Here is a 20,634-nt window from a genome sequence, read left to right as displayed (position 1 = left end):
AAATGGAATTGTGGTAGATTGTTGGCTTGAGTAGTAGTTGTAAATTGTAGATTAGCAAAAATTGAAAAAGTGGGATTTTTTATGTATACCAGAATTGACTATAGGAGTTTATATAAATGCTAAGAAGAATTCGATGTTTGTAGGAGTTCATTTCACCGCTAGTTCATTTCATCTTAAAAAGAAAAACGAAAAAAATTCAATTTATTTTTGGCATATTTTTTATTATTATTTATTATTTATACAAGACAGAAATTCTCCGCAAGCTTAATCTAAACATATATTGGATACAGAACAATTTATGGCAGCAGCATATGTTGGAGGGGCTGCTCTTGAGGCAACATTTTTAGAGGTTTTTGCAGTGTTGCATGACACAGTTAAGAATGTGGGAAGCAAAGCCCATATGTTCAAACCCATTCTTAAACACCTCGAATCCACGCTAGATCGTTTATTGCCTATGATCAAAGATATAAAACTACTAAGCCAACAACTTGATTGCCCAGAAGAGGAAACATTGGGCTTGATCGAAGAAATGAAAAAGGGTGAGAAACTGGTTCGCAAGTGCTCGAAAATCCTGTGGTGGAACTACTGTTTCAAGGTCCATTACGCCATTAAACTTTGCAAGTTGGATGAGGACATTGCAAGGTTTGGTCAGGTTGATTTGCAAATGCGGAAGACTACATTGGTGCAAATGCTTTGTCCTGATGACAAAATTGAAGGTACTTTCATCTCTCTATTCTATTGTGTGTGTGTGTAATTTTACTTTTTAATTGGCTAGGTTTTTTTAGGAAGTATTGTTTGCATATTAGTGGAAGTTATTTAAAGTGCTAGTGAATCCTTTTCATAGTAAAAGTAAACTGTTTCCGGGGGCTCAATACATTTTCAGTGAGATGTTTCTTAATATTTAAATACTGATTAAATAATGTTTATTTAATTTTCTATCTTATAATTTTTTCTCTTTTGTTTAAAAACCATTTTCTTGCTTTTTGAGATGTAAAATTATTATTTAAATTTTTGTATTCAGGTTTTATTAACATCTCTTTTACAATTAATAATAGTGAATGCACTTAATGAACACACTCAACAATTTTCTTTTGGTTAAACAATTAAAGTGTTTCAATTGAGTTGGATTTCTATTGACCCAATATTTTGGAGGCTGTGGAGAGAATGGAAAATCCACTTATATCTTTTTATTTAAATAAATAACTTATCACTCTAAATAATCCCTTGAAACCTCAACAGTGCAAAATGAAAGTAATTTTCCTGTAGAAGTCCATCCATTACCTCTTTCTCCTAGAGCAGCCACGCCTTCACCGTCTGCTCCCACTCCCCAACCTATAGCTGAATCAGAGTCATTATGGATGAATAGCCAACGGCAAAAAGGAAGACTTATTGGGCGCGGTTCATTTGGAAGTGTTTATTTGGCCACCAACAGGTATATATGTTTGATGTAATTCTTATGCTAGTTTATTTACCTGCAGCAATGTCTTTAGTACAGTTACTCTTTTCTTACAAAGAAACTGGAGCTTTATGTGCAATGAAGGAAATTGAATTATTTCCTGATGACCCAAAATCTGCAGTGTGTATAAAGCAGTTACAGCAGGTCATTCTCCAGAATTTATTGCACTACTAGTTTGCTCTATAATTATATATTGAAATCAAACATGTCAAGCTTTTGCCCTAATTTATTATTACTATGACATATGTTTTCAAATGTTCAGCTTTAAAACTTTCCCAAATAAATATATTATTATTATTAGTATTTGGTAAATTGTCTTTATAATTATTTGTTTGGCTTTCTTGCCTCATGCCTCTATTATTCCAATTATTTGTTTCAGGAAATCAAAGTTCTCAGCCAGCTGAAGCATCCAAATATTGTGCATTATTATGGTAGCGAAATAGTGAGTATTCTCCCAGTTGCATGTTTAGAAATTCTCATTGTTGTTTACAGTAGTGTCCTTGATGCAATGTATGAATATTGTTGTGCATATGGAGGTCGATGACCAGTTTTTTATATATCTAGAGTATGTTCATCCTAGTTCCATTAACAGATATGTTCATGAATATTTTGGAACCATAACAGAGTCTGTTGTTCACAATTTTACTCGCCATATTCTCTCTGGGTTGGCATACTTGCATATCACAAAGACAATTCACAGGTACAATTCACGTTTGATTTGATTTGTTAAAACAATCTACTTAGTGCTGCAACTCGCAAATTAGAATTTAACACTTACGCATGTGAAATTTCTATGCATCACTTTAACGTGGTTGTAGTAGTCTTGGGGCTAATTTGCTTAATACGACATTAGGAAAGTTTTTCTTTTCTTGTCTCAATAGGGACATCAGAGGGGCTAATTTGCTTGTTGATTCATCTGGAGTTGTCATGCTTGCTGATTTTGGGATGGCTAAACATGTGAGATTGTTGTCTTCTTCTTTGTCTTCTTTATTGTATCATCTTGTGTTTTGATTTTTATCTTGCATAATGATTTTCTTTGGATGCAGTCATTCTTCCTTTTGACATTTAGTAGATGGTATTTCTTCCGTCTTCTTCTTCTTCCTGTATAAAGACTCTCCTTAACAGTCCCTTGTCTTCTTGAACTTTTGGTGAAAAAATATCTTTACTTCACCTACTTGTTCCTTATTTTCTCATTAAACAAGATTATCAATACTTATGGATAATTTTCTTTAAAAAAGAAGATAAATTGATGTTTGTATGCTCAAATGCTCAATTGTGATCGAGTCTATGGTTGTGACAACAGCATGGCCCCTATTACGAGAAAGCAGAATCAGTGAAGTGTAATCCTTAGTATGAAGAATGCTCTTGTAAAATATTACAATTGGTATTATTGCATTTCTCTCTGTGTTTTATTCAATTCCAATTCGTCAAGCATGTAGGTGGATGTTGAGGTGCCTGCTTTTAAACTTGTGAATCCTTTGGCAGGAGTTTGTTGTTATTGCTAGAATCTAATTTCCCCCTGGCCACAGTAATAAGCTGAAGATAATTCAGAGAAATATCGGTGAATACCTTTGTTTAGCAGTGATACCTAATTCTATAAGTTGGGTGTATCATCATGTTCAATTTGGGACTTCTTGTTGCACAGCTTACTGAACAAGCAGCTGATCTCTCTTTAAAGGGAAGTCCATGCTGGATGGCTACAGAGGTATTTTCTTGCTGCTACATCAATTTGTCATAGGTCTTTATCTTCCCCTACTGAGATCATTATCTTTCTGCAGCTCATGCAAGCTGTGTTGCAGAGAGATTCCAGCTCTGATGTTGCTCTTGTTGTAGATATTTGGAGTTTGGGTTGTACTAATATTGAAATGCTCACTGGAAAAGCTCCTTGGGGTGAGTATGAAAAGGTAAGCACCTAACGTTCCTTTATATTCTTTGTTAATCGGGAACTTTCAACCTGCAGTATTACAATAAATTGATGTTTTCTTTTTGCATATTTCTTATTAAATTTTGATTAAAAAAAAATTGTGCACCAAGACCTCATCATTTTCAGATTTTGAAGTTTATATGGTTGGATTGTTGCTTTGCATTAGCTGTTGTGGTTCATGTCTATCCCATCTAAATTACTGACAACTGAATAAGGCTAAGATCAAGCTACATTGTGATGTGGGAGCACAACCAGAATTTTTGTTCTTTTATTTTTCTATTGATATTGTCCTACAACAACATGTTATGAGAGCAAATTCCAATCCATTTGAGCATCACCGATAGTCATCTAGTTTAAAAAAAATAAAAAAAAAACCTCACCACCGTCGTTTTTCACACCAGACACCCAAGTCAAACCCAAAATCCCACCACTGCACAACCAAACCACCATATTCCATCCACTGGAAAATCTAAACTAAATAAAAATCCTTTGCCATGTTTCTCATCCCATCAAATCACTGTAACCCATCAGCCACATAACCCAAGTCAAACAGCAAACCCTCCCATCTGAAAACCATCTGTGAAAACCCAACCACAGTGCCCAGCTACCCTGCCACCATTGCCAAAAAATAACCATAAAAAAAGGGCCATCGCCAAAGTCCTCTACACCATCGAAGAGTCCCACCACCCAAGAGGTCACCAAACGCTGATCCATTGAAAAAAAACCTAACTTTCACCCAACCTGATTCATATTAAAATCTTACAAACTGTCACAACCCAACCCATATAAGAAGCCGAAGAACCCTTTACCCAACCCCAATAAAACCCCAACACAGCCATTAAAAACTTAAACCAACTAAGTCAAACCTAAAACAAACCCACAAAACAAATTATTGGAAGCCCACACCATAGCCCGCAAAGCCCAATAAGAATCTTTGAGCTTTCAGCTGTGCCAACCCACCAACCCCATAATCATTGGTTTAGACTTAAGAGCACATCAACCAGGCAGCCAACATTTTCAAGTTCTGGTTCTTGTTCCCTTATTTTTTGAGACTTATTATTTTAGATTATCATGGTAATCTCCCAACCACCTATTTTTTATGGTCATAAAGATCAAGACCCATGGATTTTCAACAATTGGCAAATTATTCTGTTGTATTGGCAGTGTGCTTGTTGGTCACCAACTAGTGGCTGGTTTTGTTGTGGTAAAGTGAAGTTAATAGCAGCATGTATGTAATGAAACTTGTAGTCCAATTTGTTGTTGACTACAATTCAAGTGTTGCAATAAATTTAAGTGAGGTGCGCTGAATTTATATGTGTGGATCTTACCGGTCTTTCTGTTACAATCAGTGACTTAGAAAATTATATATTTAATTCTTCGATTTGATACTCGATCCCTTTTCAATATTTAGATTTTTGTCTTTTCTGTATAAATCAAGTTACGTGACACCGTAATTCAAGTAAATCAATAAAAATTATACTTCATACATAACGCGTCCATCCTATCTGATGTGGATGAAACACAGTGAGTGTGATTATTTATATGTTTTGCAATAATTATATTATTTGTGTTTAGATCTTCCCAGTCTTGTTTAAGTTGCATTGATCATATTTGATGCAGGTTGCAGCCATTTTCAATGTATTGCATAACACCCCTCCTATACCTGAAACATTGTCATCTGAGGGCACGGACTTTTTGCGGTGCTGCTTTCAGAGACTTCCTGAGGAGAGGCCATCTGCTGCAGTGTTACTAGAACATCCTTTTGTGAAGAAGTCGGAGCAGCTGGATGGACCATCTTGCAACTGAGCATTTAACGGGAAGAACTTGATGGTAAATATAAATGTCATGCCACTTATTGTTGCTTCTGAAAATAAACTGATCATCCCAGCCCTTCCGCAGAAAGGGAAAAACTGCTACTGGTTTTTTCTCATGGGTTCTGCTGATATGCAGCTGTGGAAATTGTATTATATACTTCACAGATGCTATAGTAGGTGACTTGCAGCCATAGGGTGTTGTGATAGTAGGTTCTTTGCCTCTATTTTTTCATCAACAGCTCTCAAAGTTATAAAAGCTTCTTCCTTCTAGAAGTTTATTCTGCCTGGCAATTTAGAAGTAGTTTTTGCATGCTACTCATTTAGAGCTTCAGATATCACGGTTACTTAACCATACTTCACAACTATGATTCCGACCAAGCTTGGCCTTTGATCCTTGACAGTTTTGTTGAATGGTTGAGAGAAAAGCGAAAGTAATTTCAGCACCTTTGGCCATCAGAAATCAATTCAGATAAATGGACTTTACAAACTTTGAAGTAGGGATCATATGTAACAAACTATTTAGACTGACAACATTGCTGAAGTTCGTTTCTCAGTCAAAGCTGCAATTTTGTAACATCAATATTTTTACTTAGGTTTCCCCTTGCCCCCGTTGACTGGTCAATAATAATTTTTTTAATTAGACATGAGTTATAAATGAATGCAGCATTTATTAAAAAAAAAAAAAAGTTTAAAGAAATTTCAATTAAAATTTGAAATTATGTGGAGACCACACTATAATAAATAATTATCCATTTAAGTTTATGTCATATGTTCACTTAAGTTTTTTAATTTTTGTGTCAAGTGAGTTAATGAGTGTAAAATACTAAAAATCTAATATTAATGAACTATAAAATTAAAAAATTATAAAAAAAAAAGCTAATCACATATACTCAATAAAAATAACCACATAACAAAGATCACTACATATTTTATCTTATTAAAAAAAAAATTAAAAAAATAATCATAAGTAGTATTAAATTTAGGCAAGAATTTTAATATGTGACTAATTACATTTACTTAAAAAAAAATAATTTGACTAATTATTTATATTTTTATGATAAAAATTGTTTTTAATTTAAATGTATCTATACGAATGCATGTGTTACGATGCTATTTTTTTTTTTTTTTAATAATTTGACTAATTATATATTTTTTTATAATAAAAATTGTGTTTAATTTTAAATATATCTATGTGTTTGCATGAGTTACATACTAGTACTTTTATAATTGAAATCAATAAATAATTTGTAGATATTAGATGTTAAAAATTATTGATCTGTCTTATCCTCTCATTTTAACCATGGATATGATGTGACTGTTTACATAAATACATTTCTTCCCGTGGAGGAGATAAAGCTTCTCTTGAATGAAGATATTGGATGGTAGGATTAATTGTTGTAGCGAAAGTCATTGTTCTCTCATAAGAGAAGAGAGGAAAAACTTAGGTGTTCAAGGAGCAATGCTCCCTCCTCTGACATCAGGAGTGGGCCTCACATGTGGGTCTCACCATGGAGCCCACCTCTTATGTGAGAGGAGCGAGTATTGCTTCCAGACCATGTAAGAATTATCTCATAAGAGAAGTTAGTTCAGCATTTTTTTTTTTTTTGGTCCAGAATAGTTACTTGGGCAAAATCATTTTTTAAATCATGTGGGAAAGTGAGTTGGTTTTCCTCATTTTGGAGGCTGTTCAATTGTCGTCGCTGACTCAATAATTTGGTCTGGCCCTTTATTATATTTGCTATAAAAGGCCCTTGGGATCTAGTCCTTTATAATTATCATTGAATGGGTCTTTTCTTCCTTTTTAGCTGAGCATTTCAATGGGGTATGCCTCATTGAAACAACCTTAACGCCGTTGTTGTTACAACATTATAAGTAAAGCTCAATGTACCTAAGAAGATCAGAAACAATTCCAGCTTAACTATAGGAATTTGGTTTTTGGCTTCTTGGAGGCTTTACTCCACTGTCCTTTCTCATTCAATAATTTGGTCTAGCCCTCATTTTTTGTAAAGTGGAGATGTAGGGATCGAACCCAGAAGTATACCAATGGGTGCTAAGACACCAAAAGCTATCAAAATTTTCTTAAAATGGTTTATTAACAAATATCCTAAGGATATCTGTTAACAGAACTCATAATAATAATGCTGATTTTATTAATAATCTATACTTTTAGTTATTTACATTGTTTTTAATAATATATAATGTTTTTGTATGTTTTTGTTTATTGTATGTTTTTGTTTATTTCATCGATATATATATATATATATATATATATATATATATATATATATATATATATCTCAAGAATACACACGAATCCAACCAAAAAAAAAAAAAAGTCACAAAATATATTATTTTACAAATAAGAAACACCATCATAAAAATTTAGAGAGTTAAGAAAACTACTATGCTTGTGCTACAAAGTGAAGGATTCTAACAGGGGTGGTTATACAAATAGATAGAAGTTAGGGTGACTTGCCAACAAAAAATTATATTTGCAAAAAAAAAACTCTCTCTCTCTCTCTCTCTCTCTCTCTCTCTCTCTCTCTCTCTCTCTCTCTCTCTCTCTCTCTCTCTCTCTCTCTCTCTCTCTCTCTCTCTCTCTCTCTATATATATATATATATATATATATATAAATGACTTGAAAATCTTGAGAATTTGGGTTTAACAGAAATAAAAGTAATGCTAAGGACACAACAATTTTATATTTCTAAATTAGTATGCCAACTCACACATGAGCTCACCACGGTCTCTAATTTAATTTTTTTGATATGTTAGTTTAGATATGTTGTAAAATTGTAGTGACATTTTTTTGTTGCCCTAGCACTACACAAAAATAAGTAAATAACCGTGTTCACCAAACATAATCCTTAACCCTTTAAACAAAAAATTAAAAGCCCAAATAATAACAATAAAAATTGGGCCAAAAGATAGCAAACATAACCTAAACAATAACTAAATTAGGCTAAATAACAACAAATGAACAAAATATTCAACAAAAAATATCATTAAAAAATAAAAAATAAGAACCCCCTAATAATTGAGATTCATAAATTGTTTGACCCATTCTATAAAAAATCATTTTTAATTTCATTTTTCCTAAAAAAATGGTACCAAAAGAGATATCGTGGCCATGTCTTTTCATCGGTGGTGTTGACAACTCTACTCTCTTTGGTTTTGTAGCTATAATAGTTTTGCTCTTCTTAACGGCTCAACTCTTAGTCTTAGAATGTATCCCTCATTGCTCTTCCCCCCCCCCCCCCCCCCTCTTTCTCTCTATATTTTCCTTTTGTTTATTATTATTTCAGACTTTCACTCACTTTATTAATTTCATTTCAGTATTTTTAATTCTCACTTTATATCTCACCAATCCCTTTTTACCTTTTAATTTTGTTAGTAGAAGCAAATTGTAAAACTCTTTATATTTGCATTTTTTTTACGTTAATATATTCATGTTTTCTTAGTATTATATTTTGTATAATTTAAGTTTTTTTTTTTTTTTTTTAAATAATAGAAAAAAAAAATCTTAGAAATACATTAGATTCAAAGAACTGTGAAGTTTTTGTCACTCGTTCTTTACTTTAATTCCAAGCAATAGTTTGCCCTAAAAAGCTCCTAATTTGAAAGATTCAAATACATTAAAAAAGAAAAAGAAAAAGAAGGGTAAAACCGGAAAGAAATTATTAGGCCACCAAACTTTGAAAACCATGCTTCTATCCAATCCGTTAATTATCAGACTTGGTCAAATACTCGGTCAAATGGTGGTCTAGTCAGATAATGATCATAGTCTCAACGGTCTAGTGCACCGCCCCCATTATTTTTTAAGAGAAGCTCTCTATAAGGACTATTTTTTTTTTTTTTTTTGGCTGAACTAGAAGGACCAATTCAATCGTTCCAAGTTCAAGGTTCAGACTTTAGAGTCTTGATTGAGGACGTTTCCAGCAGCTTATTTATATTTTTGTATTGTTTGAACAATGAACAGTGATATTTATCTTTTACCTACTTATTTTTTCAAATACATCTTCCAACAAATTCTTTATCATTTCTCTATTTCATTTAAATATTATTTCTCTGTTCATTATTTATTCATTTTCTAACACATGTATCCCCATACCCCCATCCCCACTCCTTTCTTTGCTAATTTTTTATTATGTTTTATTTTTTTTTTACTAATAAACAGTAGCACATCAGGTTTAGAGAATGACAGTTCATTAACAAAAAAAAAAAAAAAAAAAATTAAAACGCTATTGGAGCTCCTTTTTCTTCCATTTTTCTGGTTTTATTCTCTATATTTTGGCTTTACCTACTCTGTTTGCTCTAAATAGCTCTTTGAGTATTTCAATGATGAAGTCGTTCTATAAACAGTGTGTCTTCGTTACATCAAAATCAAATAGAGATCATTTAAGTTTGGCCTCAGAGCTCAGACAATACGATTTCCCCTTTGAATGTAATTGTTGTAATGAGTATTTGACTTAGTGAGTGGCCGAGGAAGGGGCTATTAGGGGTGGAAGTTTCTCTCAGGTTCAAAGGTTGAAGTTAGAGATTTCAAAGCTTTTGGGTAAGGAAGAGCAAATGTGGAAACAACGATCTCGAGCTCTATGGTTGCAAGAGGGTGATAACAATACAAAGTTTTTCCATAGTAGAGCGTCTCATCGGTTTAGAAGGAATTGTATTGACACTCTTGAAGATCCGAGTGGGGAGGTGTGCATGGATGAGGATGGGATTTCTCAAATTTTGGTCAATTACTACCAACTCCTTTTCAACTCTTCAAATCCGTCTAGGATGGAGGAAGTTGTGGCGGGTGTGCCTTGCTCTGTAACGGAGGAGATGAATGAAGTGCTAAATGGGGAGTATACTAAGGAAGAGGTGGTCACCGCTCTTAATCAAATGGAACCTTTGAAGGCCCCGAGTTCGGATGGTCTTCCTCCTCTTTTCTTCCAGCACTATTGGCCGTCAGTGGGCGCAGATGTGACTGAAGCGGTGTTGAGTTGTCTTGCTTCGGGTGTCATCCCTCCATCCATAAACCAGACATTCATCACTCTCATTCCTAAGGTAAAGAGTCCCACAAAAGTCTCTGAATATCGCCCTATTTCTTTATGTAATATGATTTATAAGCTTGTATCAAAGGTGATCGCAAATAGGCTTAAAGGGATACTACCCTTGATTATTTCAGAATCTCAAAGTGCTTTCCAATCGGACAAAGCAATTTCCGATAACATCCTTGTAGCTTTCGAGACTTTGCACCATATGAAGAACCAAAAAAGAAGAAGAAGGGGGTTTTATGGAGTAAGGCTTACAATAGGCTGGAGTGGAGTTTCTTGGAGGTCACTATGTTAAAGATGGGTTTTGATGCGTGATGGGTGGCCTTGATATTGAGTTGTATAAATTCAGCTTCTTATTCAATCCTTGTGAATGGAGTTCCTAAGGGTGACATCCGCCCATCAACAGGTATTAGGCAAGGGGATCCCCTTTCTCCATATCTATTCTTAATTTGTTATGAGGCCCTAAATTGTCAACTGCAACAGGCAGCCAAGTTCGAAGCTATTAAGGGTTTCTCTCTTTGCAAAAATGGCCCAAAAAATTCCCATTTGTTCTTTGCGGATGACACCCCCGTCTTTTGTCGAACTACTAAGAGGGATTTGGATGTTATCCAAAGTATTTTGGTGTTGTATGAGAAAGCCTCCGGTCAAAAGCTAAACAGAGAAAAAACTTCTGTGTTCTTTAGCAAGGCTACTCCGGCTGAGAGGAAGATTGAGTTAATTAATGAGTTGGGGGTAAGTGAAGTGCGGGAGTATGAGAAGTACCTTGGTCTTCAGGCGGTGGTGGGAAGGAATAAAAAGGCGAGCTTAAATTTCAATAAGGAGAGAGTTTGGAATAAGCTTCAAGGTTGGAAGGAAAAGCTTCTCTCACAAGCGGGAAGGGAGGTGCTCCTAAAGGCGGTAGTCCAAGCTATACCCGCCTTTGCGATGGGTTGCTTCAAGCTCCCATCCGGACTACTACATGACATAGAAATGATGATAAGGAAGTTTTGGTGGGGCCAATGGGGTGATCAATGTAAGATTCATTGGAAGAATTGGGAAACTATGTGTAAGCCTAAGGCGTTAGGGGGCATGGGTTTTAAAGACTTGGAGAAATTTAATGAGGCTATGCTTGCTAAGCAAGTATGGAGACTACTAGTGGACAAATCATCTCTTTTTTACCGGGTCTTTAGTGCGAAGTATTTCCCAAGTGGGTCAGTCTTTGATGCTAAGGTAGCGTTGGGATCGTTTGCATGGAAGAGCATAGTAAAGGCTTCAAAGTTGGTTCAGTTGGGTTTACTTTGGAGAGTAGGGAATGGCTCTAAGATAAATATATACAATGACAGGTGGCTGCTTGGGGGGGCCTCGGCTTGTGTAGTTTCTCCAAGAATTGAAGGGGTTTCAAATTGGACAGTTGCAAATTTGTTGGAGCCGGGTGGAGGGGGCTAGAATAAGCAAATAGTAGATGACATCTTCCTGCCTGTTTGAAGCCCAAAGAATCAAGAGTATTCCCCTGTGTGTCATGGATCAAGAGGACTGCCTCTCTTGGCCAAGGTGCAGGTTAGGATCCTACTTCGTAAAATCCGGCTATCACTTGTTGTGCGAGACTGAGATGAACTCCCTGCCTTCCAGCTCAAATTCAGAGGTGTTTAAACGTTTCTGGAAGGATATTTGGTAGTTGAAAGTGCCAAATAAGATTAAGGTATTTCTATGGCGAGCTTGCTCAAGAGCTCTCCCAACGAAGGTTAATCTCCAAAAAAGAAGGGTGGTGGATAACTCGATGTGTGACCAATGTGGATGCATGACTGAAGATGAGTTTCACGCTTTATGGGACTGTAAGATGGTTCGTGAGGCATGGGCGCCAGCTTTTGGGGAGGCGAGGAGAAAGGGCCAGAGTCTTAAAGTCATTAGCGAACTTGTGAGTGTTACCAAGGCAGAAGGTTTAAGTCTGGAGTTGTTTGCGATGACGGCGTGGTTGATTTGGATGCGGAGAAACAAGTTGAGAGCGAACGATAATCCTCAACCATGCCCTAGAGCCGCCTACTCTGCTTCGGCTCTGTTGGATGAATTTTAGCAAGGAAAACAGAGCATGGCGAGAGGAAACAGAACCAGCCCGGTGGTGTGGCAGCCTCTGTTTGGATGTTCAGTCAAAGTTAACTTCGACGAGGCGGTGTTCAATGAGGATCAGGAAGCTGGTATTGGAGTGGTCATTCGCAACAATGAAGGGCAGGTGCTGGCGGCGCTATCGGAGAAGGTGCGGATGCCAGTTACAGTGGAAGTTCTTGAGATGTTGGCGGCTAGGAAAGCTGCTATTTTTGCTAGGGACCTCGGTTTTAGCCAGGTGTGTTTTGAAGGCGACGCTGAACTAGTGGTAAAGTGCTTACAGTCGGGTACGGTTTCAAATGCACTGGTTGGCCATTTGGTAAAAGACTTCATGTCTATAAGAAGGCACTTTCAGTCCTCTAATGTCATCCATGTCAGGTGGCAAGGCAACAATGTTGCCCATGCTTTAGCTAGGGATGCTAAATTTTCTTTTCCTTTAAGGGTTTGGATGGAGGAAGTTCCTCCAAATATTTCCTGTTTTGTTGTAAGAGATTTGCCTTAGTTTATTAAATTCTCTCTCCCCGAGTTGGGGGGTTCCTCAAAAAAAAAAAAAAATTATTTGACTCAGTGGGATTTGAATTTGAAATCCACTTTTGGTAATTGGTATTGAGTATTGACATGTATGACTTGTCTTTGGTATAGAAAAATAAAATAATAAGGCTTTATGATCGTTTTTCATCATTCTGTATGACATTTTGTTAAGAAAAGCATTTTCCTTTTTCTAAATGGAAAGTAGCTGATCCCTACGTAAAGATAATGGGAAATGGTGGAAAAAGAATATCGCAATTTTTTTTTTAATCTTGAACATGTCATTTCCAAATGCCCCAAAGATTCAGCTCAGAATCAAGTCATTTCTAAACGCTTTTTAAGATTCAAACCTGAGTTCTTTACAATCACATGATCAATTAATGTATCATATAAAAAATTTATTAAGAAAAAGACTTGAAATTGTTCCTTGTTTGACTTGGACCAAATTGGGATTCTTCTAGCACTTAAAAGGTTGGTGTTTTTGCATTATGGTTTAGGAAAACTTGGCCTTTGGGTTCCATTGTTAGTATTCCTGTATTATACTTTGCATCACGGCCTAATCTTTTCAATTCACGGCCACTCAAAAACTTTTTGAGTTCTAAAGAAGCTGTTGGAGCTCCTCTCTCCTTTTTTTTTTTTTTTTGGCTTTAATTACCTACTCTATTTGCTCTAAGTAGCTCTTTGAGTATTTCAATGATGAAGTCATTCTGTAAACAGTGTGTCTTCATTACATCAAAATCAAATAGGGATCATTTGTATATTTCCCTGGTTCGCACGCACTTCGCGAGGTGGCGTTATAAGTTGGTGGACAGTGTCTTCAGGTTCTGGTTGGTTGATTGGCAAAAACTGCCGACTATTGCGGTGCAAATATGGAAGACGGTGCAAACGCATTGTCCTGGTTTCGAATTTAAAGGTACTTACTTCCATCTCTTTCTTCTCTTGTGTGTGAGTAATTTTACTTCATAATAATAAAAGTAAATCGTTGCCAGGGGCTCAATACTTTTTAAGTGAGATGATTCCTAATATTTAAATATAAAATAAATAAATAATATTTATTTATCTTTCCATATTTTAATTTTTTTTCCTTTTGTTTAAAAATTATTTTCTTGCCATTTGAGATGTAAGATTATTAATTAAATTTTTGTATTTAAGTTTTATTAAAATCTCGTCTACAATTGATAGTAGTATTTTTTTTTTTTTTTGGACAAAGGTAAGCGAAATATTATCAAGAAAAAAGAAAAAAAAAAAAAAAAAAAAAAAAAAAAAAAAAAAACACACTTATAACAATTTTCTCTTGGTAAGATAATTAAGGGATTTCAATTGAGTTGGATTTCAATTCCTTCAATAGATGTGAGAGAAGGAATGGAAAATCCACTTATATCTTTTTATTTAAAAAAGATAAAAAAAAAATTGTCATTCTAATTAATCCCTTGAAATAACCTAAACAGTGGAAAGAAAAAGTATTTTTCCTGTAGTAGTCCATTGACTACCTCGTCCTCCTGGATCAGCCGCACGTTCACTGTCTGCTTCCATTCCCAAAACTGTTGTAATATTTGTGTCATTACCTATGAATAGCCAATGGCAAAGAGGAAATCGTATTGGGCGCGGTTCATTTGAAAGTGTTTACATTGCCAACAACAGGTTTATATGTTTGATGTCCTTCTTGTGCTAGTTTCTTTACCTGCATCAATGTCTTTAGTACAGTTACACTTTTCTTACAGGAATACTCGAGCTTTATGTGCAACAAAGGAAGTTGAAATATTTCCTGATGACACAAAATCTGCAGTCTCTATAAAGCAGTTATGGCAGGTCATTCTCAAGAATTTTTGCACTACTAGTTTCACTCTATAATTATATATATTGTTATCAAACATATCAAGCGTTTGTCTTGGTTTATTGAAGGAAATCTTATAGTAAGGATTAAAGTTCATGGTCTAAATTGTCTTGATTTGTAAATATGGCAATTTTCTGCTACCAACATGGGTTAATAGTTGCAGCAAAGTGTTTACTTTTGTTCATATCTTAGGGAATTCTTTGCAAACATATCTTGGCGAGATTTTTTTTTGCACATTATATATGTGTGAAAAAAAAAAAGGTTTAGCTTGCATCCCATATCTTGGACCTTATAATAGGGAAACCATTAGCACATCCATTTCCTCAATAGCACAAAGCTGTCAGTGGGTAAACTATGCTAGACATGCATGAACATGTGAACATTGGTTATGGTTGACCTAGCAGGCGCAAGTATGCTTAGGCTAATTATTGCATAGGCATATTAATGGACCACACATTTTATTTCTTGTTTTGTAGTTATATATTTAATTTTACTGGTAATGGTGTATGTCTGGGTTTGTTAACTTTCCATCCTTAGGAACTCTCCCTATAAGGCTATAACAAAAATCAATGGTCGTCCATTTTCACTAAGAAGTTGTTTGTTCTTGTTATGAAATGGGGCTTGTGGAAGGGCATTACACAAACAATAAAATAAAACAATCAAACAAAACAACAATATTTTGATATGGTTCGACCAACTCCAAGCCTTAAAAATACTTATTATTTTTTAATTTTTCATAAGCCTAGGGGGCTAGGCCCCTTTGGGGACCCAGGAGCCCCCTCTTAGGTCCAACCCTGCATTTGGTGAAGTTTGCATCACACTAACCGTAAAAAAGCTTCATAGCTGTTTAGTCTGAAAATATTTAATCTCCTTTAATAGAATGCATTACAATTCTTTAAATAGAAGACTCAAAATAGGATTTCTTAAAACCATAATAAGACATGAACTTGGACTCCTTAGGCTTTTACTACTAAGCCCAACTAAATAACCAAACTTAATTAAAACCCAAAAGAGGACCTAATGGACTGTTAGTACAGTCCAAATCCAGAATTTAGAAAATTACAAAATTGCCCCTGACACTTAAAAATAAATAAAATAAAATAAAACAAAACTGTCAACCCATTGCCTCCTGCATCACCTCTAGAGTGGCATATGGTAAGGGAAACTTTTATCTCTTGAAAGTAATCATCCAGAATGATTCTAACTTATGTGATTCATTAGAAGGTAAAAGTATCTTAGTTGGTTGATGTTTGGCCAGTGATTTTCTTAATGTAGTTTGGTTTGATCTTTGTTCTCAGTGTGTCAGGAGTATGTATGACGTGTTCTTAGATGTTGAGCTATAGAATTTACATAAATAAATAAATATTTATTATTATTATTATTATTATTATTGTTGTTGTTGTTGTTGTTGTTTTGGTAAATTGTTGTTATAATTCTCATGGTTCTTTCTCTTTGTAAATTGTCTCTATAATTATTTATTTGGATTTCTTGCCTCATGCCTCTATTACTCCTTATTGGTTTCAGGAAATCAAACTTCGCAGTGAGCTGAAGCATCCAAATATTGTGCAATATTATGACAGTGAAATAGTAAGTATTCTCCCAGTTTGCATGTTTAGACATTCTCAACATTGTTTACTGTAGTATCCTTGCAGCAATGTATGATATTAATGTTATGCATGCAGGTTGATAGCTGGTTTCCTATATATCTGGAGTATGTTCCTGGAGGTTCAATCAAAAAATATATAAAGGATAATGGAGCCATGCCAGAATCTGATGTTCGCCGGTTTACTACCCATATTCTCTCTGGGTTGGATTACTTGCATAGTGAAAATATAGTTCACAGGTGCAATTCACGTTTGATTTGATTTGTTGAAACAATCTACTTAGTGTTGCAAATTAGAATTTAACAATTATTATAAGTACGTGAAATTTCAGAATGGAAGTAGTCTTGGGGAGAATTTGCTTAACATGACGTTTGGATTTATTTATTTTTCATGTGTCGATAGGGACATCAAAGGGGCTAATTTGCTCATTGATTCATCTGGAGTTGTCAGGCTTGCTGATTTTGGGACGGCTAAACGTGTGAGTTCATTTTCTTCTTTATTACTGTATCTTCTTGTGCTTTGATTTTTATCTTGCACAATGATTTCTCTTTTGATGTAGTTGTTCTTCCTTATACATTTAGTAGATGGTATTTTTTTCAATTTCTTCTTCTTCCTCTACTTAGATTAACATTAACAGTCCCTCATCATCTTGAACTTTTGGTAAAAAAATATCTTTTGACTTCACCTACTTTTTTTTTTCCTTCATTAAAGAAGGTTCTCAATATTTGTGGGCAAATTTATGGTGTGTTTGGATACCGCTTATTGCTAAAAATTGAAAACACTGTAGTAAAATAATTTTTAAATTTGTGAATAGTGCTGTGAGATCTATTTTTAATGAAAGTTTTGCTGAAAAAAGAGATTTGTGGGTCCTGTGAACAGTGCATGAGACCCACTAGAAAAACATAAATTTTGTTGAAACACACTTCTCAAAAAAAAAAAAAAAACAAAAAACAAAAGAAAAGAAAACGCAAACGCAGACACAATGCTTCTCAACACTATCTAAACGGATACTTATTTTAAAAGAAGATAAATTGACATTTGTATCAATGTTTTAAATTCCATTCCATTTTGGTCCTTAATCTTGTTCACATAACCCCTTGTTCCGTTTCGATCTAAAAAATTCTAGGTTGTTTTGTACTATTCCGGTTATTCCAGTCTCTAAATTCCGGCCTATTTTAAATGTTGAAACCCAAAATTCATCATTTGACTCATTTTATTCCCATATCATATTTTAGATTTTGTTTTGGTTAATTAGATATAATGAAATATGAAATTATATATATATATATATATATATATATATATTATGTACATGTGCGTGTATATATATCCGGTGCGTAATCCCAAAATGGTGCACCGAAACACACCAATACCAGAATATTCCGTTCCAATTGTCAATCGAACGGTCTCCAGAACGGAATTCAAAACCTTGATTGTATGCTCAAATGTTCAATTGTGATCAAGTCTATAGTTGTGACAACAGCATGGCCCTGTTATAAGAACGCAGAATAGCGGAATGTAATCCTTAGTATAAAGAGTGCTCTTGTAAAATATCACAATCAGTAATATTGCTTTTCTCTGTGTGTTTTATTCATTACTTCAAGCATTTAATAGCAAATTACCCCCTGGCTGAGAATAATTCAGAAAAATATGGGTCATCACCTAACTAATTTGATAGGTTGATGTAAATCATGTTCATTATTAAAACCATTCATGTTCTCTTTTCTTGTTGTTGCCAAATTATCAATAAAATAAAATGAAAGAATTGTTGTTGCCAACTTTCCATTATAATTTGCTTTTTGTGATTCTAGAAGATGTGTCTAATATTGGGCTTAAGAAACTTGGGACTTATTGTTGCACAGCTTGCTCTACTCGCAGACGCAACTAAGCTTTATTTCATTGGAACTGCACACTGGACAACTCCAGAGGTATTTTCTTGCTGCTACATCAATTTGCCATTGGCCTGTATCTTCCCCTACTGAGTTCATTGTCTTTTCTGCAGCTCATGCATGGTTTGGAGCCTTCCAGCCCCGATGCTGTTCTTGCTGTAGATACTTGGAGTGTGGGTTGTACTGTTCTTGAAATGTTAACTGGAAGACTTCCCTGGGGTAATCTTGAACCGGTAGGCACTTAATGTTCCTTTATGTGCTTTGTTAATCGGGAAACTTTTAACCTGCAGTATTACAATAATTGATGTTTCTTTGCATATATCTCATTAAATTTTGATTAAAAAAATATTGCAATAAGACCTCATCATATTCAGATTTTGAAGGTTTATATGGTTGCATTAGCTGTTTTGGTTCATGTCTATCCCATCTAAGTTACTGACAACTGAAAAAGGCTAAGATCAAGCCACATTTGTGATGTGGGAGCTTAACACAATTATTTTGGAATTGATTATTTTAGATTATCTTTATCTCATGGGAGATTGGATTTCTTATGTAATTGGATTAGTTTAGACTTTCATTTTATTCTGAGTTCAGATTGGGTTGTTGTTTTAGATTATTATGAGTTGAGAGTTTTATGGACATTAGTCTGCTCCTTCTAGTCCTGGCAATGTCATAGTGAAAAACACGTCTAGCCTATTTCATTGATCATAGCATAATGATTATTGGATTTGGAATCAAGTTAACAATTTGATCCTTAGGATACAAAAGAAATTTTTCAGTAATCCATGCTTGTGTCAACTTTAAACATTTTTCCAGAAAAGTTTTTCCTATTTTCAGGTGTTTGATCCAACTGAAAATACTACTTGCTTTTTTTATCAACTTATTACATTATATATAGCATTTCTTCTTGCTTCCAGAATGAGGAAAAACAAGACAAATTTGGGGTCTAGGAATTAGGATTATGGCAGCAGGAGAGGCTCTTCGCCCATTACACTTTCACGAAATTTTATTATGATAAACTTAGTAGAGTTAAAACGTAGATATCAGACTAGAATGACCAAAACAAACCACTATAGACATATGCCAATCTAGTGGCTTGTATGTAATTTTTAACCTCATTCCGACCAAAACAGAGCAAACAGAATGGAATTAACTGTGATTTAGTGGCTTCCTTTTTATTTTTTTTATTCCCTATGCTTCCTGATCTGAAAGATGATGTAAATTAAGAGGTTTTTTAGCTACCCATATATGATTTGCTGGTTCGCTCTTCTATATGAAAGTTGTCTGTGATTTGGGTCCTCTCATGTGTAGTTTCTCTGCCCAATTAGGAAAAATGGTGCGAGATTATATTTGTTAGCTACCCAATCCCCATATGTCACTTGCTTGTTGGTTCTTATGACTGAATGTTACGTGTTTTGGGTTCTCTGTTGTATCATATGGTGTAGGGAATGTATGCAAATGTGGTTGATGAGTTGTGGAGTACAATGATATGCATGAACCTCTTTGTTTTTTTGAATGCTTTTCATGTTAAGGTTCATTTTCTACAATTGACTCTAGTATATTTTTAGGTCTCTTGTATGAATTTGATTTTGGTGTTAAGGGAAATGGGAATAATGTTATTGTAAAAATTAAAATGATCATAAATGAAATTCTTTGGAACTTGCTCTTTTGTTTTGGTTAGAGTTGTGGAACTTTTTTTTTTTTTTTTTTGGATTTGTGGTACTTGCTCAAAGATTCAACATTCACTAATTCCAAGGTAAAGTTGGAAGTTTTTCTGTGTGTACTGCTTTTCTGGATTTTCTTTAAAAGCATGGAAAAAATTTTGGTCTTTTTTTAAAGGTTAAGCTCTATTTCAATTTTGTTTCACTAATAATTTTCTGCCTTCTTTATGTGTTAATTAAATGACAGGTTATAATGGGTTCTTGTATTCAGTTGTTTTTTGGGCCTTTTGGCACTATTGATTCGTGAAGCAATGACAAGAGAGAGAGAGATCGATGGCGGTGGTGTTGCTTGTTTTTTACTTTTTTATTTTACTCGGAGTTTCTCTGTTCTTAGTACTTATCCATTACAGTCCTCTCAAGCCCATTTGCTCTAGCAACTTAGAAAGCACTTGAAGTACCCAAAGCAATTGGAGATTTGAAATAATATTATAAATGGTAGTGTTTTGGATTCCGAATAATCTTAGTGTTTTGTAATCATTATGTATTGGAATTGGGATGAAAGTATCATTGATATAGAACAATGTTGTGGAATGGTTATGTATATGGAATAATTGTTGAGTGGGAATGGTTATGTATTAACTTGGATGGATATGGAATTGATAAATTTATTGTAACATGTAGTATTAGGGTAATGCGAGAATAATCGATGCTTATGTTTCAAGCAAGTTAAGTGGTGTGTTTTGAACATTAACTTCCATGGCTTATGATGCAATTTATGAATTTATACAGGAATGTTTTGTTGGAA

At 34.6% G+C, this 20,634-nt stretch overlaps 3 protein-coding genes across 5 annotated transcripts; all 3 read left to right on the top strand.

Annotated features, from left to right (window-relative positions):
- Nucleotides 1-258: 258 nt before the first annotated feature.
- Nucleotides 259-3,362, top strand: LOC115986451. 2 transcript variants are annotated; one of them, XM_031109482.1, is made up of 7 exons: nt 259-716; nt 1,479-1,600; nt 1,836-1,898; nt 2,081-2,156; nt 2,338-2,413; nt 3,102-3,161; nt 3,290-3,362. In XM_031109482.1, exons 1-6 carry the CDS (start codon nt 299-301, stop codon nt 3,130-3,132), a joined length of 786 nt encoding a protein of 261 aa, XP_030965342.1. In that variant the 5' UTR covers nt 259-298; the 3' UTR covers nt 3,133-3,161; nt 3,290-3,362. The 2 variants fall into 2 exon arrangements, with proteins under 2 accessions (XP_030965342.1, XP_030965341.1); XM_031109481.1 differs by having other exon boundaries at nt 261-716; nt 3,235-3,325.
- An 8,937-nt stretch (nt 3,363-12,299) lies between these two features.
- Nucleotides 12,300-12,815, top strand: LOC115986233. The gene has a single exon (XM_031109084.1). It carries the CDS (start codon nt 12,300-12,302, stop codon nt 12,813-12,815), a length of 516 nt encoding a protein of 171 aa, XP_030964944.1.
- A 1,524-nt stretch (nt 12,816-14,339) lies between these two features.
- On the top strand, nt 14,340-20,431 carry LOC115988105 (mitogen-activated protein kinase kinase kinase 5-like). Of its 2 annotated transcripts, none has more exons than XM_031111744.1 (7): nt 14,340-14,650; nt 16,200-16,262; nt 16,358-16,518; nt 16,682-16,757; nt 18,142-18,207; nt 18,282-18,401; nt 20,077-20,431. In XM_031111744.1, the coding sequence occupies exons 1-7, from the start codon at nt 14,489-14,491 to the stop codon at nt 20,134-20,136; spliced, it is 708 nt and encodes a 235-aa protein (XP_030967604.1). In that variant the 5' UTR covers nt 14,340-14,488; the 3' UTR covers nt 20,137-20,431. The 2 variants fall into 2 exon arrangements, with proteins under 2 accessions (XP_030967604.1, XP_030967603.1); XM_031111743.1 differs by having other exon boundaries at nt 18,091-18,207.
- The last annotated feature ends 203 nt before the right edge of the window (nt 20,432-20,634 follow it).

The sequence above is a fragment of the Quercus lobata genome, chromosome 4 (genome assembly GCF_001633185.2).
Source record: "Quercus lobata isolate SW786 chromosome 4, ValleyOak3.0 Primary Assembly, whole genome shotgun sequence".
Classification (NCBI taxonomy): Eukaryota; Viridiplantae; Streptophyta; class Magnoliopsida; order Fagales; family Fagaceae; genus Quercus; species Quercus lobata.
The sequence above is the reverse complement of the archived record's forward strand: the minus strand, read 5'-3'. Positions and strand labels throughout refer to the sequence as shown.